The sequence below is a fragment of the Protobothrops mucrosquamatus genome, unplaced genomic scaffold, assembly GCF_001527695.2.
Source record: "Protobothrops mucrosquamatus isolate PMUCROS unplaced genomic scaffold, P.Mucros_1.0 scaffold2353, whole genome shotgun sequence".
NCBI lineage: Eukaryota > Metazoa > Chordata > Lepidosauria > Squamata > Viperidae > Protobothrops > Protobothrops mucrosquamatus.
In genome coordinates, this window is record NW_015388431.1 from 76716 (window position 1) to 96539 (window position 19824).

At 37.4% G+C, this 19824-nt stretch overlaps 1 protein-coding gene across 1 annotated transcript; it reads right to left on the minus strand.

The window, feature by feature from the left end:
* Window positions 1-4530: 4530 nt before the first annotated feature.
* On the minus strand, window positions 4531-19824 carry EIF2S2 (eukaryotic translation initiation factor 2 subunit beta; the record flags this gene model as incomplete). The annotated part of the gene is given in 9 exon segments (XM_015824783.1): window positions 4531-5572; window positions 6770-6855; window positions 9343-9399; window positions 11604-11752; window positions 12135-12235; window positions 13373-13505; window positions 13851-13954; window positions 14940-15120; window positions 19749-19824. Coding segments are annotated over 9 exon segments (1002 nt in total). The 3' UTR covers window positions 4531-5396.

Consider the following 19824-nt stretch of genomic DNA (forward strand, 5'->3'; position numbering starts at 1 on the left):
CACGGGTCACACCTGGGGGGTGACTCTCCTCCAGGATGGCTGCTGATGAGGAGGGGGCTGCGGGGGAAGGTAGGGCTGGGGCGATGGCGTGCGTGCCCACAGAAAGGGCTCTGAGTGCCGCCTCTGGCACTCGTGTCATAGGTTCGCCACTACTGCTTTAGATAATTAAGAACTGCCTACAAATCCTTTCCTATAACCCTGATTCTTTATGATCTTCCCATCTGGAGTGATTTCTTTTGGACCACTTATTTTTGAATTTGACCACTATCTTCCTATGGAGTGATGGAGGCAAAAAATCTTAGATAATAGTTTTCTAACTGACAGCCCAGGTTCAAGAGCCCAACGCTGCACGATGGGGTGAGCTCCCATTCTCGCCCTAGTTCCTGCCAACCTAGCAGTTCAAAAGCATGCAAATGCAAGTAGATAAATAGGTATCACTTCAACTGGAAAATTACTGCATTCTCTATTTTCATGCTGGCCATGTGATGACGGAGGCATCTCCCAAGACAATGCAGACTCCCTTGGCTGAGAATTGGAGATGAGCATCACCCCCTTGAGTCAGTCGTGATTAGACAGGGGGAAATTTTAATGCCTTTCTAGCCTCCCGAGCACCAACAAATCTTTTTCGGATGTTTGCAGAGGCATGAGTCACTCCTCAAATCTGCATAATAAAAAGCAAGTCCATGGAAAGAACTAATGTCTAGACCAGGGGTTCTCAACCTTGGCAACTTTAAGACTTGTGGACTTCAACTTCCAGAAGTCCTCAGCCAGCTTTGCTGGCTGAGGAATTCTGGGAGTTGAAGTCCACAAGTCTTAAAGTTGCCAAGGTTGAGAACCCCTGGTCTAGACTTTTAAAGAGGAAGACTTTTTAAATCCATCCCTGATTATCACCTCATAAATTCGAATAACTATCTCAATTCACCCTGTTATTAATCCCACAATTTCTTATACATTTTTACAAGAAAGGTGAATGTTGGCTTAATATATTCAATAAAGACATGATACACATTAAGACATTTACTATTAAAAAACTTAGAAGCCCTGATCACACCACAGATTAGTTCTGCAGGATTACAAATATTTCTAAAAGGTTCACAAACATTTGCTCACAGTTGAATCTCAGAACTATTCCCCAAAGCCACTTAGATTATGAACAATGTATGGCTGCTATGATTTATACATGTTGCCATTGTGGGTGCAGATAATCACAAAGAAAATATCATCAGGGGAGCCTGGTAGATACCAACAGGGTTCCACTAGGTTTTCAGCTTATCCACATCATAGTAAAAATACCAACCCTACCCCCACACTGAAAAATAACTGCAGCAGTCACAGTAGAATATATGCGATGCAGGTAGGACTTCTAGGTAAACCAGAGGCTCCTGCTTCACTGGGCAGTTTTCTACTGAGCCCTTTAGGGAGACACATTTGTGAGGACCTGTGTGTGTTCTGCTCCATATTTCCACTCAATAATGAAGCATCAATAGCAAAATCGTGTGGGAAGACTTGTGTCAGATGAAAAATGTTACCTGAATGTCAGACTAGCTCAAGACAAACATAAGGTGTCTGCAATGCAATGGAGATGATGTATCCTCATGAATATGGCTTTTAAGAATGGTTTGTGAGGCATTTTAGTTATTAATTTCATATGCTCTCGCCCTTCAAGGGGACTCTGGTCAGCTTATAATGGGAGTAAGGGAGGCATGCTGGTAACACAGATCTGAAGATGAGCTCATTGGTGGCAATAAATCCACGTACAGTCTATCCAAAGAACATAACGATAAAAGCTCAATTTTGAGAACATTTTATTGTAAAACAAAAAAAATAGTACCAGCTTCTTAGGAAATAGCAGATATTTAAATGCTTGGAATAGAGGTAGATTCGTTTATTTATTTTTTTAAAGGCTGCTTTAGACTCAAACGCTTCACTGTTATATTGTAGTTACTTGAAGCACCAACTATACCTTACAACTATAAATGATTATCCTGGCGTTCAGAATGTTACAAGTGCCAGAATAAAAGGTGAGTCAAAATGTTTAGCAGGCAGGAACCCATAAAGTAGCTTTGTTGCTTCACATTTAAGTATAATTCCATGACTAGATTTGCTAATGTGCATGTACCCACAGAATCCTACATACTTTTTCTAATTTTTCAAATGAGACAGTGAAAAAAATTAGTTGTTTCTCCAATACGTAGATGTTAAATGCTGTGATATTTTAAACTTTAAACCATACTTTACTTATGTTAACTAGTATTTAGGACCAAGACCCAAAGAGCCGTGTATTTTTGAATTTCCTTGTCCTTATCTGAATTCAGAAATTGAGAACACAATGCTTACCTTACACACAAGGTAATCTTGAATCAAAGCTTTTTTTGCCTTTACCGTATTCCCTGAAACTTTTCTAGTTAGCATTCCATAAGGTATGAATTAACTATTCAGATGTCACTATTCAGATGTCAGCTAGGACAAACCACCCATCAGCCTATGATCAGAGATTTAGAATGGTAGTATTTGGAGCACCATAGCTGCTGGTGAATTTTCCCAACTAATGAGAGATGGCAAACACTACAGGAGTTAAGTATTATAGGATCTCAACTAAGATTAACATAGCTCAAAATTATCTGACAATTTTCCATTCATACAGCGACTGGACCCAAAAGTGCTAGTTATCACCTTTAAAGCCCTTCATGGCTTGGGCTGGATTACCTAAAGGATAGACTTCCCCCAGTTGTTTCTACATGTCCAATTTGATCAGGCAGGTTGGGCCTATAACAGGTATACCAAAGATTGTCAGCTGGCAGGGACCAGGAGACTTGCCTTCTCTGCTACAGCTCCTGCCATCTGGAACATTCTCTCTTCAGAGATGAGGATGACCCTTCATTATGAACTTTCAAACAATCCTAAGAAGTCTGTTTTATCCAAAAGGCTTCAAATAATATTGGTGTTATATTTTTCTATTTAAATAATTGAACAATAAGAAAGAGAAGGCATAACTAATGCTGGTTAAATCTGCAAAAGCATCCCGTGAAAACAACCACAAATTTGGAAAATTATACAAGAGTCACTGATCCTGACTTTATTCAATTTATAAGGTACATCCAACATTCATTACAGCTCAGATTCTATTTAAGTCATTAAAAAAGACCGACTTTAGACTTTTCTATTCTCAAAAAACCTTTGCAGAAAATATAAAAATTAATTTCCTGGCAAACTCAGTTGCATGTCAATTTACATACAAATTACAATTCCAAAACAAAGATTCTAGATTCAACTTCAATTAAAGTATCACACCCATTAACCAAATACCTTTCAATATTAATAACAAGGGTTATGAGAAGTCAGAAATCTTGAAACAGTAGTGAAAAGGCACTCTTCCTTAAACTTTGCAAATGTTTTAGAGTTTTAAATTCAAAAGCATCACATTTTTTAAAATCTCCAAGCAAGCAAAGAAATATAGGATCCTGCTGGATCATATTGAAGTATTATGTAATCCAGCCCAATTTGCCTCATTGGATAACTGAGGAATTTTAAACACAGGATATGAGGCAAAATTCCTGTCCAGTTGACCCTGGTGAGGTCATGTAATTGTCATAAAAACTGCCTGCTCGATGGGTTTAACTTTAAACATCAATTTGGCAGTCTGCATCATATTTGGTAGTGATGAATACTATGTACTATGAGTATACTTTTCTTCCCGCTTTCAAATTCACTGGTTCATTCCATATTCTATAATTCTTTAACTAGACACATACACAGTATTTGCAAATAATGATAGGTATTACTTTTATTGCAATCTCTTTTCTAATTATTTCATGTCTTCTTCACAGAAGGAAAGTAATTTTTACACATATACCTACCACATCAAGATTCACTTTTAGTATTCACCAGGTAAATCCTCATTCCATACATTAAGTATTTAAACAGCTTATATGGCCACCTATTCTGCATCCGCAATTCTAGGCAGCTAACATGAACAAAAAAAATTAAAAAATAACTAATTATGATTTTACTTATTGCCTTTCCTTACATAACCCTATATTTTGTGGAAAAAAATAGTATTTGCCATTTAAATTCCAATTTATCCAATGCAGACACTTGCTTGTATGAGCCCTTTTGTTTATATCAGTCTAAATAACTGGTGTCACCATCAAATCTGTTAAGCATCAGCCCCAATAAAGATTATCTTCATAATACTTAATTGAAAAGATGTCCACTTATTTCTATTCCCACGTCCTTGGTCAGAAATCCCAAATCCTAAGGCCACAGGTCCTTGTAGTCCATTACTGTACTAATTTATCCAAAGTCTCTTTTGAAAGATCCCAATGAATACAACAACCTTCTTAAATAACTCTGCTTTAAGGCCTGAATAAACTGATAAAATGGATACCAACTACTGCATAAAGATCACCAAGCTTTCTGACAGCTTAGTTTCTGGGTCAGTCCTGAAATTGGTGAATACTCGGATAGGAAGAACATACACTAGTTATCCTTTCCAAAAACTGAAAGTACAGTGCTGGGAGGAAAGATGTAAGATTATTTAAGTTTTAATAGCCGCACTAACTTTTTCTAACTTGTTTTCATTTAAATGGGTGATACATACATAATTCATTTTTACAATTTAACTTTTTTAGTACAGTACTGAAAGCTAGCATTACAAAAACTCTAAATAGATTATGGCAATGATAATGTGCATTTACACTGCAATGTTTTCCCAAACTTACATGCATTAATATGGCATCTTGATATGTTATATTTTAATAATTTTTATTAAGACCATCCTAATGCACAGATTAAAGTGAACACCAAAATGCAAAGGAAAGCTGGCTACAGACAGCTAACCTAAACCCAATTAATACAAATCTCACATTTATTTGTGGGATTTGTCCCTTGTAACCAGATGATGAAATTCTTATATGCGTGGAGATATTCAACAGGGAGAACCTATTTGTGATTTAATGTTCTATGATATGTTCCATTACATTAATTCAACTGTGCCCATTTGCTTTTACAATACACTTAATTAGGACAACAAATGTTTTTATAACACAATTGGCCATGACGCTTGCATGTATTCATACTACTGTTAACAGAGAAACCAAAAAATTCAAATGAAAGAGTCACTGTTATAATAACTTTAATTTCTCTTGCATTTTACAGAATTCTATGAACAGATTAAAAAGCACCTCCTTTCTCATCACTTGACAGTTGGTAAAATATTCAGTTAGCAAATGTCAACAGCTTGAGGATCTGATCTCGCAAGAATCTCACAGACCAACCCAAAGCAAAGCAGCTTTTACTATCTTGTTTTTAATACATCGGCAATCCACTCAGGTTGTAAGCCTGTCCAGCCATTTGCACCCAGATCACTTCGCAAAAATTCAGGGTCAACCAGCCAACTAGTTAGCTTTGGCACGGAGCTGCGCTCTCTTGCCTGTGACAGCCTGGAAACCAGTTTTAATGCTGGCAACAGAACAGCGCGAATGGCAAGTCTCACACTGCAAAAAATATAATCTGGTGTCCTTCTGCAAGATTGTGTCTGGTGACCGACATGTATGACAGGTGACATATTCCTCTGTGGGAACAATTAAACAAGTTATATTAGCAATAAGAAATTATAAACAAATAGTGAACACATTTTCATCCACTATGCACTTATCATTTAAATAACCAGGTAGAGTAATTTCTGAATCCAACTGCAAACTAACTAGACCAGGGGTGTCAAACTGCCAGATGCGTCACGCCAAAACCACGCCCACCCCATTGCTGGCAATGGGAAGTCGTGATACGTCACGACACGTCATGTGATGTTGCAAGTTTGACACCCGTGAACTAGACTATAAAATATAAATTAGTAAACAGAGTATTTATCTCTTTCATTGCAAGGTAACACCCCTTAAAAATATATATTTTTTCTGCCCATTTACTGCATGTACCTATTTATCACACAAAAGCAGAATGTCTTGCAAGCAGCTTACAAGATGGGAGAATGACTTTTGGCTTTGGCAGATTCAAAAGTCACAACTGTATTATCAGCCAACTTTTTTCAATCTAACACAGAATTGTGAAAGGAAAAATCAATATGGCTCACTGTTAACATGTATCTGAACATATATTCAGGACCTAAAATCTAACCATTCTATTAGCTTTCTTCATTACTAAGTTTATATCACTGGTCCATACTGTATAAAATAAGTAGTACCAAACAAAATAAGCATTCTAAATGATCCGCCAGATTTTCTTTTCAATGTCCCATTATTCAGTCCTCTGTATTGGAGATGTCTGAGATCCTTAATAGTGTACCTTTATAATCTTTTAATAAGCAGCTGACAATAAAACGTGGAAATAACCACATAACTTTTATACACTTCAATACAATTCAATTGTTACCTCATTTGTTTCCATATTATCTCATGGAAACAAAAAATACTGTTACATCAACTAAAACCAGAATGAATAATTTTTAGTATATAACCAAAAGACCAAGGATTTGCATTTTCCCATACAAACATGACTATCCAAATATTCAGTTATAATTGTTCTATATGCCTTCACCTCATCAAAGATAGAGCAGGTGATTCCATAAAGTGACCCTTCTGGTTGAACTGTAGCACTTTTTTCTTTTTGACAACCAGCAAAAATATAATAGTTTCAGAAGATTTTAATGAAATTACAAGGTGGCAATTTTAGCACTACTAATAGTTATGTAAGAAGCAAGATTAAACACTTTACTTGAAGCAAGTGTAAATCTGAAATGATAGAATACACTTACTGATATATCTTCTCAAGACATTTTCTATCTGTTTTTGTTGGAATCTTCCTTTGATTACAAGTTGGTTGTTGCCATCTATTGAACCACTAAATAAAGGTATTAAAATTAGAATCACATATTTTCAATGAAACAGAGGCTTCAGGGCTTCCAAAATGCTCACCACAGTATATGCAAATCTTTGTTCAAAGGCTCTCCATTTACTGCCATCTTTTATCAGATGTTCAAGCTAAACTCATTCCTAAGGGTTGATGGGTTGCTAGGGCTACACAAAAATATAATGTCAGTTTAATGTAGCGGTTAAAGGCACAAAACAGAAATTAGAAAACTATGACTTCTAGTCCTGCCCTGGGCATGAAGCCAGTTGGATGACTCTGGGCCAGTCATTCTCTCATAGCCCTAGGAAGCAGGCAATGGCAAACTACTTACAAAGATATGGCCACAAAAACTGCAAGGACTTGCCCAGGAGTCAAGACTGGCTGAAGAGCATGCATACACAAACACACAAATACCCGGCACATCCTGTAGCTTTTGTGGAAATACAATAGCAATTTTCTTTTAAATGCTTAGGGAGGGGGGCTATGTTCTAAAACAGCTAAAAGAAAATTTTGTAGACATGTGTTACCTTCTAGGGAAAAATAACACAACAGAAGAAACAGTATTCTGAGGACAGGATCAATAATAGAAATGGAACTGAATAATAAGAGAATATATGCAACATCTGTGTATCTTTCTTATCCCCACATTGTAGGCTGAAGCAAAAAAAAGTGGCCATTGCAAACTGAGAATGGAGATCAATAGTGCTACCGTAGCAGAAGGTTGTTGACTGATAATTAAAGGCGTACAAAATTTTTGAAAGTTAGAAGTGGTATTCAAGTTAATCTGGGTTCCTGATCAGAAAGCGTCTATAACAGGCGTGTCAAACTCAATTTCATTGAGGGCCGCATCAGCATTGCGGTTTCTCTCGGGGGGGGGGCAGGTGGGTGTGGCCAGGGTGGGTGCAGCCTACTGGGTGGGCGTGGATGGAGTGGGTGTGGCCTACTGGATGGGCATGGCCAGCTCTACATAGTTCGCGTCAAGGGTGCCTGTGGGGGCCTGGGCAGGAGTGGGACAGATCTGAGGGTCTCTGGCAGAAGGGGATGGGACCGGGGCAAGCACCAAGGCATGGTCCATTTCTTCATTCCTCACAAAGGGTGACACTTCCCCAGTATGCACCCAGGGGGCGGGGCCGATACGGCAGGGGCTCGTTCCTCGCTGTTTCTAGACGCCTTGTGGAGCTAAGACTGAATGCGTTTCAGCATAGATGGCCACCACAAAATTGTACATTGGCTCCCGGCCGGCCTGGACCAGGGCCAAGGCAGCGGGGGCCGTTCCCTCACTGTTTTCAGGATGGCTTCGCGGGCCACATGAAAACACTTCGCGGGCCGCATCCGGCCCCCGGGCCTTGTGTTTGACATGTCTGTTCTATAACTTATAAGTTAAAGCAAAGATCTTTTTTCTTTAAACTTTTCCCTCAGGCCACATCACAAGAAATGGTTATACTTTTCAAAAGTTTGAATACATATTATATACACATGTATGTTTATCAGTATTGTGTATGGAAATATTTTGCATATGTAGAAAGATACAACTTCAAGTTATAATTCCTTTATTATTTTGAACTTCTCGGTCACAGACTCCTGTTACACATACACACACTAAGGAAAAACTGTAACATTAAATAGTCAGCCTCTGCTTGACCACAACTAATACCACACTGCAAAAAGGAGCTTAAATTAATAAATAGTAGGCTCTAGAAGGACATTGTCTATGCCAGACAACGTCAACTAAAGTGAACATTTAGAGCCAAGAGTGGGAATCAGAACTTTTTAAAGTGGTGTGAGAAAAGCCTATAGCAGGAATTGTATTCGACTTTTGTATGCAATCACTTTATGTGATGAATTTTTAACTTTGCATGAACAAAGGTAACTGGTTATTTGGCGTATTCCTTTCTCTCGTGAAATTTGACTATTTCAGCATTTAAATATGGAGATTCTAATGTGCAAATAGCTATATGAAGGGAAGCTGTTGAAAAAAATCCATTTCCTAAAGTTCAATTTTTTTAAAAAGCATAGCTTATCAGAAATAGGTATTTCTAATATAAAGGTCTCCTTTAGATTTCCACCCTTGAACATTTGGTGCACCCAAATCTGAAGGTTTTCCCAGGTTTTTGTATGTAGATAAGCATGTGGAAAAGAAACTTCTTGTCAAGAATTCATCAAAGCAGTAGCACTAAATCTTTAGGAAGGCACAGTTGTTTTGACAGGTGGCACTTGGCTGAAACAAAAGTTCCACCTGAATTTGCATAGCTTTATTAAAAATACAAAATCTACAAATTGTACATTAAATTCTATAACATTATATAATCATTGAAGCACAAGTGACTTAAACCAATTTTACTTACATCAACAGTTATTTTTAAAGCAGTCAACTTGCTGAAGAGATGTCATAATCTTTGTACAGAGGCTACTATCAAAAGTTCAGAAATATTCATGAAGAATAAATATCACAGAAAAGACTAAGTTTGAAGTACTTACCTTGTACCCAATTCTGCCAGCAAAAAAGCCAGGAGATGTTTAGGTTGACGATGTAATCTAAAAGTAAGGAAGTTTATCTAGTTAATAAAATAACAAGTACTTAGCATACTTACATCTGCCAATACAAATAGTTGAAATTCATTTTCTTAGCAGAGCTAATGTCTTTTTAGGATATTTGAAGAAGATAAAATAGGAGTAAGTGAAAAGGAATTAACTTATGCCACCAGATAAGATAATAACTTCAAGGGGAACATAATATTAAATTTGTTCATAAACAGACAGCAAAATGACACACTTATCTAATATCAGATATGGCAATGTAACATAAGTTACAATAGCACATTTTGTTTATTTAAAGAAAATTGTTTGCAGTGAAGTTTCACATGAACAAGATCAAGACTTTCAGTAAATGATTTACACAACAATAAGCCAGAACTGAATTGTCTGGGGCTTTAAATGTTTGAAATGTCATCCCAAGAAACTAAGTACAGTTTACAAATTACAATGAATAGATTTCTATCTCAGAATAAGCCAAAACTAAACACCTTATGCCAGTACCATTGCAGGTATTCTATAAAAACATCCAGCTATTCTAAATAGTGATTATGGTCACTATTGTCAGAAATTGTGATAGCCATTAAGCACATGATCACCTCACTTAGAACCCTTCACCCCTGCTCTGTCTGATGCAATTGTTAAATGAATGCACAGCTCATTAAACTGAGGATAGGGGAAGCCCTGGGAAGTCTAGTACAGTTCATGCCCCAAGTCCTTTGAGGTTTCTCCTCATCCCAAGGCAACCATGTTCTGCTTTCCGTCCCTTGAGGTCCCAACAGGCCTTGGGCCTACTTACCACCCTACCAGGCCCCACACCCTTCTCATCACCCCACGTCACCCGTCGTGCACAGTTCAGATTAGGGAAGCAAAGCAAGTCTGTTGCTGGGGCACATAATCCTGGGAGCAACCATTTTTCTGAGTAGCTACAATTCAATGTGACCACTTAGAAAATGGCAGCTGCTTCCAGATCATGACACGCAGGCAGCAACGAAGCGACTTGCTATGCTTCCCTAACCCAAGTTCCCAGCATGGATAGACAAAACGTGGCAAAAATACTGCACAGCTCATGTTAGGGGATAATAGCAAGCCGCTTCATTACTGGGTCACATGGGGTGCAATCCTGAAAGAAGCCATTTTCTGAGAGACCACAATTCAATGTGGAAAATGGGAGCCTCTTTCAGGATCATGCCACGTGGCCCAGCAATGGAGTGGTCTGTCCTCCTTCTTTAATCAAGCTTCAGAGGTCTTTGAAAAGTAAGTGAGGAGGAAGGTGTGCACCCAAATGGTGTGCTAGGCTTGTGGGGACCAGTGGGGAAATGGGGGACACTGCAGCTTCCCTGCACTGAATCGTAAGAGTGACTGCAGGGGCGCTGCAACAGGCACAACTTTGGGATGAAGTTGTAAGTAGATTTTGGCAAATCCATCGTAAGTCAAGGACTACCTATATAAAAATATTTTGCTCGACATTACAATCTGTACATATACATAAATTTATTTCAAAATAATCCCATGCCCTTATGTATTTTGCTGAATTCACTACGCAAACATTTAACTAAATGTTTGTATGCAAGCTAGCCTCAATTCCAATCTCATTATATCTTGACACTCCCAAGCTTTAGGTGTTCGGACTAGAGGTCTGAAGGAAAACTGTAAGCATGTCGGTAATAAACACCTAAGGAATCAATATTTTCTGGTGACTATTGTTTTATATTAGTTTATTATTATTCCGCTTAATTAATCATTACTCTGGTGGTTCTAAAACACTTCCAAATATTAGCCCAACTTCACTAGGAATTTCCCTAGCACAAATGAACAGAAATTTCACAAAAGCTGATAAACCATATTCACTTCACTAGATTGGTTAAAAAGAATTCCCAGTTGATCATCTAATGCAGGCATGTCAAACTCGTGACGTCACATGACGTCGCGCAACGTATCGGAGCTTTTTTCCCATTGCCGGCAATGGGGTGGACGCGGCTCCGGTATGATGAAACTGCCCCGTGGGCCGGCAGTTTGACACCCCTGATCTAATGAATCAGGTACACTTGCAACAGTCGTTTCAGAATATGATACTATCTGCCCTTGAGATGAATTAACTGTTGTCTATGTAAACTCAGTTTATAACTGAACAATACTGATAACACAATTCCATGACCCCTACTTTTACTAATTCCTGTCCCAAACTGCAATGTAATCAAACTTACAGTTTACAGATATCTGTGAAGTTAACAAATGATGTTTTCTTTGTTCCTACTCTTACAACCTGGGGAGGTTTCATAACAAATTTTCTTTTTTCACCGGCTACCATATCAGGATTTTTTTCCCTCATGATGTTAAATACACGATTCAGCAACTGCAGGGATAAAGAAAATATCAAAAATCAATTAATACTAATGATTAATTAACACAAATTAATACTAGTACATAGTCATGTTTTATTGAATTTATTTACCTGGGAAAAAAGCATGACATTTTCTCTGAATTAAAAGTCAGAATAGTAAGATTAAAAAAAAAGTTCATCTTCTCTACAAAGTGCTTTATTTATTTAAAATATGTATGTTCTACTCATTATTCCATAATCCTGAGACAGAATAAAAAATTCAATCTAAGATAATAACAAAGCTCTATTTCTCTTCATTTTGGTATAAATCCAAACTCAGTTTATATTATGCTCCCCAGAGATTATAATAAAAGACCAATAGATGAATTAGTTAAAAGGTGTGAAAAATATTTACCTCATCATATGTGTAATCCCTTTCCGAGCCTGCCCATGCAGGTCCTAACAGAGAGCTAAAAGAGATTCCATCATCTTTTTTGCTGTCATCATCCTCCAATGCTGCAGAATTACAAATATCATTTCAGACCCAATCAATTTCTATTCCACAATGTGCACAGAATATTTTTATGTGACATGTATACATATATTTTTCAGCCAGAACCTTCTACATTAGACCCTTTGTTAAATGAGGAGATACTAGGGGGGAAAGGGAAAGTTAATCCAAATAGCATTAAGAATAAGGTGAGGCATAGCATTTGGAAAGACAAATTTATCTTTTCTTTCTTTCCACAGAAGTGGAATTTCAGTAATGCTAGAACAGGGGTGTCAAACTGCCAGCCCGCGGGCCGGATGTGTCATGCTGAAACTGCGCCCACCCCATTGCCAGCAATGGAGAAAAAGTCACGATACATCACGACACGTCACGTGACATTGTGAGTTTGACACCCCTGTGCTAGAAGTTTCCAAAAAAATTCAAATAGAAAATATCCCTATCCTTTATCAAATGAAATTTAATACGTGTTTGAATTTAAGAATGTTACTTGTGCCCACTGTGTCTGGATGAGTACAGAGGTATGAGATCTGAGCTTTTCAAAGATAATATGTTGATTACAGCTATGAAACTGATGGTTAATGACATATATTGTGTGCTGATTTACAATGCTATTTAAGATGTTTTTGAAAATGGAAAACCATAAATCACAGATTTATTGGAATACCCATACTGAATTATGTTGCTCTAAAATTGTCCCCACACCGTTCAAATATTTTCAAGTACTATCTTGGATTTTGAAAAGGCAAATGGGAGAGACATGAAGATCAGAACCAAAGAGAACAAGGAGTGAAAATGGCTGCATAGCTAGAAATTAGAGAGCTTAGCGTCTCATTGAAGCACTCAGTTATTGGATTCACAACTTCTCCTTTGCCCTCTGAAATTAAAATAGCTGTGGCTAATGGCAATGTAGAAGACACTGTTGCACCCTGTACAATAAAATCAGTGTAGATGGTCAATGTTATATTGGACAGTTACACTACAAAACTTCTTCTACACCACTGCAGCATTTGACTGAATGCTAATAGCTACAATAGCTTGTCTTCTGCCCTGATTATCAGATTAAAATATAGCTACACTTTGTGTACCAACCTTCAATGTTACCAACTTTGACCAATAGCAACAGACACCACTAAAAAAGTTACCTTCATCTTTATCTAATACTTCATCCTCATCTGTAAACTTTGCCGTCTTTCTTTTCTTCTTCTTTCCTAACATGATATCAAGGTCATCTTCTGGTTCTACTGTTTCTTGCACATCACCTTCAATTTTTAGGTCCTTGAGAACAATTGGGAGGCCAGGGAAGGAGAGCAAGATAAACAACATTTAACGATACAAGCAGCAAGCATAATGTACAATAATTCAAAATATGCATCTCTCTGTTGATCATGACAATAATCAACTAATTCAAACAGAAGTCACCTACAAAGCAAAAGTCATGGGGATGTATTAAAATGTCTTTGATATAATTTGGCTTTTTTAGATAATATACAGTAACAAGTTTTTTCCTCTTTTAAGGTGAGAGCATAGTATAGACAGTTATTTTGGGGATGGGGGGGAATCTAAATCTTAATTTAGTAAGATGATGAAACAAATGTGCCCTTTAACCCTATGTCAACTTACCTTCAGTCCCTCTTCAGCTTCATCAATATCAAATATCTTTTTTGTTTTTTTCTTCTTTTTCTTCTGATTAAAGAAGGTTAAGTCATCTAAATCATTTGATGCATCTGAAATTGAAAGGCAGTACATTACTAACATTCAGATTACTTTATGATTTGAGTATGGAAGAAACATGCCTGAATATATTTATCAAGAAATGTAAGCAAACTTGTTACAATGAAGTCAAGACAACTTCAATAATAGAATGAGAAAAATGAAAAACTAATTTAGACTATTTCAATCGTGTATAAAACATTGATTTAGACTTTTACACATTATATCCAGTAGATCTTGATAACTCAGGATGTAATAACTGAGAATCAAGCTATAAGAATTAGTTCCCAGTATAAACATGACAGTCTATATTTTTTCAGGATGCTTACCACTAAATCTTTGCATTTACAATATTTACTTCAATGCCTTATTGGCCTTAACAGTAATAAGTCAGAGAGAAAAATGTAAATATTGCAAAGCCAGACAATAACATAAAAACAATTATTTTTATTTATTTATTAAATGTATATGCCATCCATCTTGCTGGCTAAAGCTACTTCAACTTAATTTCTCATAAACATTTATCATGAAATACAAAAATGTAAATAAGAGTTCAATTCTAAAATGTTAACAGTTGGCTGATTCATAGTAATGGACCAAAGAACTTAGCTGGCAATCTGTTTAATATATATTGTTTCATATATATATATATATATATTAATATATATATATGAAACAAAGCAAACCATCAAATTACAGCTGTATGAGATAGGTGTGCTTCAGCCTGTATATTTCAGGATGTTTGGAGACATACAATGCAATACCGTAAGTCAGTTGTTTTTTAAATGACCATCCATCCTCTCCCTGAAAGTCAAACCAACAAACGTGTTCGTGTTTACAGCCAACCAGTGAGCAAAGTCTGAATGCATTTTCCAAACATTTTATTAAGCATTCTGCTGCTTAACATATGGACTTCTCTGGAAAGCTTTAAAAGAGCACAAATTAAATGTCACACCTAGAAAAATAAAAAAGAAACAGAAAACTAGATTTCTAGTTTACCTTTCTTTCTGCTGTCCTCTTCATCAGCTTCTATATCTTTGTCTTCTGCTGGTTCTGGCTCTACTTCTTTTGTTTCTAATAGTTGTGTCTCTTCTGTTTGTGCATCACCACCTTCTTCATCAAGCATAAAAGGCTTCTTTTTCTTCTTCTTCTTTTTGCTCATAGTAGGGTCGAAGATCATCTGCAAGAAACAACAGTATTTTCTTAACACAAATTTGCAACATAAAAATACCCCTCTGATTTATAAGTACATATAAATATAAACATTTATTATCAAACACAATGTAATAGAAAGTTTATCAAATAAAATCTCTACAAAGCTGTACAAAGTACATTAGGAAATAACTAAAAACGTAATGTGGGTAAAACAGAAAAAAAATAATTTAAACTGTGAAATATTCTACACAATCCAACCCACCAAAATTGGTTTCCCAGCAATTTAAAGATCTACTAGTTTCAACAATTCCACCAAAACATATGTAGCTTTTTTTAGGCACCCATTACTAAGTTCCAGAAGGAATAGCAACATCTGGTATTGAGGTATTAGGTGGTAATTTGTGCTTCTCACACTAAATCATTAATCTGAAAATAAACGGCACCTTCAAATCAATTATCAAACTGTTTATATAACCACAAAACTACTGTAGTTGTGAATTCTGTAGAATAAGAAGAATCTGATATTATGGACGACTTCCCTCACCAAACTTATTCTGGACATTATTCCAAAAATTCAGGTCAAATGTTGATGGCAACCCAAGTCTTGTGCATTCTAGCTGAAAACTGCAATCTGCATATTTATTTTACAGTAATTACACTGAATGAAGTGGGATTTTCTGCTAGAAAAATATATTTCTGACAAACCAATCTAGATCTATCCATTTTTCAGATACCCATAGAGAAAACAAAGTTTTGTTTATGAATATCATAGTCTATTAAAAGTGTAATTATAGTGCTCTACATCTGAGAGTAGTAGTAGTATAATGGAATCACACTATACTAACTGGTTATACAGGACTATACAGAAAGTAATCATTCTTTAAAAGGCATCTCCAAACATACAAACATATTAATTTATATTTAAAGACAAGAAACCCTATCTTTGAATGCATTTAATATTAGAAACTAGTTATATTCTTTTTTGTAGAGAACAGAAACCAAAGACTATCTGAAATATCATCAGTTAAATAGTAGTTCATTAAATTCTTTCCATTTTAATTGTCCACTTAATGCAGAGATAGGAACTTATCCAAAATCAAGGGGCATACCATGTTTCCCCCAAAATAAGACCTGGTCTTTTTTTTTTTTTTTTTTGCCTCCAAAAGAGATACCAGGTCTTATTTTGGGGGAATGTCTTTTCCACTCATCTCGCAGCGGCAGCAGCAACAGCCCCACCCAGCCAGTCCACTTCTTCTGCAGCTGAAGGAGCAGCTTCATTCTGCAGCTGAGAATGGAGCTCCGGCCTGCATTTCAGAGTCAGAAAGGCCTATGCAGCCGAGAACCAAGTTACAGATTGAATCCATAGCTCAATTCTCAGCTGCAAAGGCCTTCCGGAAAGGCCTCTGCCTGCGAAATGCAGGCTGGATGGTGCTCCATTCTCAGCCGCAGAATGAAGCTGCTCCTTCCGCCGCAGAAGAAGTGGGCCAGCGAAGCAAGGCAAGTGTCGCTCTATGAGAGGCCTGGCTGCAATGGTAAGCTCCACCCTTCCATCTCAGCTTAATTTTTAGACATGTGCCTTGCCCCAAAACTAGGGCTTATTTTCAGGGTAGGTCTTACTTTCAAGGAAACATGGTAAATGTAATATTGAGAGAATTTGGCTGGATCTCTCAAAATGTTGGTCATGTTGATGCAGCTATCACAAAATTACTTTTTTCTCAGAAAGGAAGCTGGAGGCTAGCACTCTCTTGTATTCCAGTCTTTTGATTTTTTAAAATTAAAACCATCTGTTAAAAGGTAAGTAGATGATTAATCTGGTTAACATCAAATAGCCATAGGCATCAGAATGAGTGTCCCTGATCTAATGTTTCTTTTATATCTATGTTAAAGTATTACTATTGAAATATCTGCAGTTCTGAAGAGATATGTCTATATTTTTTCATCATACATAAATTAAACCTATCCTAATTATTTCAACAATGGTCATGATAGGAGAACAAATATCCAAAGAGCCAGTCAATAAATTGAGCTGCTAGAAATGTAGAACAAAGGAATTCTTCACATGTCCCAATGTTGTTTCAACTGCTAGACTTTTTAAAGCAATTAAGGGGGCATGAAGGCTACAGGCAGGAGAAAACACAAAATACCCATACATTAATTACCTTTGGCTGGTACAACACAATTACATTTTTGTGTAATGTAAAGTACTTTGCTATACCAAGATAAAATTACATTTCTTTTGGCTGGTGAGAAATTATTAAGCTGTATGAGGCCAGTCTTTACTACAATTCTAAAATATTATAACTAGGAAACCAAATTTATACATTTTGGACTTATGATTCATATGCCATCAAGCATTTGTAAAAGAAAAAAGGGAAAAAAACATGAGAAGAATCTATTCCTGAATTCATATTTCAAATAAGATTAAGTTCATCATTATATGGAACACAGATCTATACTGACATGCTGGCACAAACCATATTATTAAAAGACTGAAAAAATTAAACTAATAAATTTATAGCCATCTTAACTGCACCAGTAAAACTGATATTTTCCTATTATTAAATCATTTTTATGGAAAATGGAAAAGTTCTAAATATCTGGAAATCTAGATTGTTTTTCACCCGTCTGCAGGTAATACTTCTTCATAATTATTCCTAAAAAAACATATTTTATCTGTTTTCCAAGTATTGCACTAAAATCTTTTTGAGTCAAAAATTACAGTGTTTCTACTAAAAAGAGGGACCTTAAAAATGAATCATTCCATCAACCAAACTGAATCAGAAACCAATCATGCATAATTTCAATAAATCAGTGTATTACAACTGGGAGCTGACAATATGAACTGACAGTTCAATCATAGCTTATTCTAGGGGTCTGGAAGTAATTTAGAGGATGCTCATTTTTACCTAATCAAACTTGCTTAGGCAAACCAACTGCCAAATTTCATTTTTGCTTTATGGGCCTTACCTTCAGTGAAAAGTAGTAGTAGCAAAGTTTGTGACGTGCAGATTAAATTTTAATTATCAAAAGTGGTGTATTTATTTTTCGCCAAATCGAAATCTGAAATTATTAGTTCAATTCACAGCAAAGCATATGTTAATTTATCATTTTATGAAGTAGCAGTACCATAAAGTTTGACAACATCAGTTTTATAAATAATGTAGATGTCTGTTCAAATGAATACTATATTCTAACCCAGCGGTTCTTAACCTTTTTAATGCCGCGACCCCAACCGGTCGTAAGTCGAGGACTAAACCGGTCGTAAGTCGAGGACTAAACCGGTCGTAAGTCGAGGACTACCCAACCGGTCGTAAGTCGAGGACTTTCCCTGCCCAGGAGCGCCGCGCATGCGTGGTTCCGGCCCCTGCGCTGGCCGAGGCGTAGGTGGCAAGCGGCAGAGACGGAGCAGGCCGACCACCAGCTGGCCCAGCCCAAGGGAGGTAAGGCACCCGCTGGAAAAGGGGAAAAAAATGGACAAAAAAAGGCGGACAGCCTTGCTTGGTGACCCCCGTGAAATGGTCGATCGACCCCAAATGGGGTCCCAACCCACAGGTTGAGAACCACTGTATCTAACCTATTACAAACTCATATTCTGTATTGCCCAGAACTTCTCAAGGGCTGAAAGATAAAACAATTTTCCCTCTCCAAAACTGGTCTCCCCACTGCTTAATATGAAAGGCAAGCAAAAACTGTCCCTGGTTTTTTTTGCTCAGGTATCCATTGACCTTTTGGAATCATCAGAGAACTCTGGCGGAATAAATAGGATTATTCTGACCATGCAAAGTTCTAGGGAGCTCCAAATTATTTCGTTATTAATTTAAATGTATTGGCCACCCAAGCCTAGTGGATTCACAAGTTCTTCTTGATATGTTATGTGAGAGGTTTCTGATGCTCCTTCTAGAGATTTGAAAAAAATATTGTTAACAACCCTGGAATAAAACGAAAAGAGACCCCCAGAGTGCTAGCAAGCATAGGAATAAGTCTTCTATTGAATCTGAAAGCAAGCGCTTCAGTTATTACAAAATCGAGACGTTTTTAATAAGACTCCAAATCGGGCCACTGGAGCAGCAAACTAATAGGGATCCTTTCAGATTTGACCCCTAAAACCGAAGATTTCCGAGCCACTCTCTACGCAAAAATAAACATAGGCCTGCCATTCAGCAGGCCACTATAGTAGTTAAGACGCTCTCCTCCATTCAAAGCACATTTAGACGCATCCGCAACCATGTCTATCGTTTGTTGCTATTGCCTTTTTAAAACAGCGGCTTTTAAAAAAAATATGAAACTTTCCTGCTTTCTCAAACCGCGGGTGGGGGGGGGGTTGGCGGGGGCGTTTGGAATTAACTCGGTTTGGCGTAAGGCGGGAAGGGTGATCGAGGATGGCTTCCTTACTTCACAGGGTAGCAAAAAAAAAAAAAAAAAAAAGCGACCAAGGACAAAGGAGAAGTTCCTCAAAGCCGTTCAGGGGAAAATAAGCCTATCTCCAATATGTATCACAGACCGGGAGAAGGGAGCTGCTTTTGCTCAAGGAAGCTAATTCAACCGGGCTCCTGATCGGGGTGCGGACAGGCCTCAGGCCCGGCTCCTCACATGGCGGCGGCCACAGCCCCAGCCTCACGCCACCCCCAGGCCTGGGCGCATCTCTGTCCTCACCTCGTCTCCCGACATGGCTACGGCTCTCCCTGACCGTCAAAGCAGAAACTTGGAAGCGCCCGTCTCGGGGGGGGGG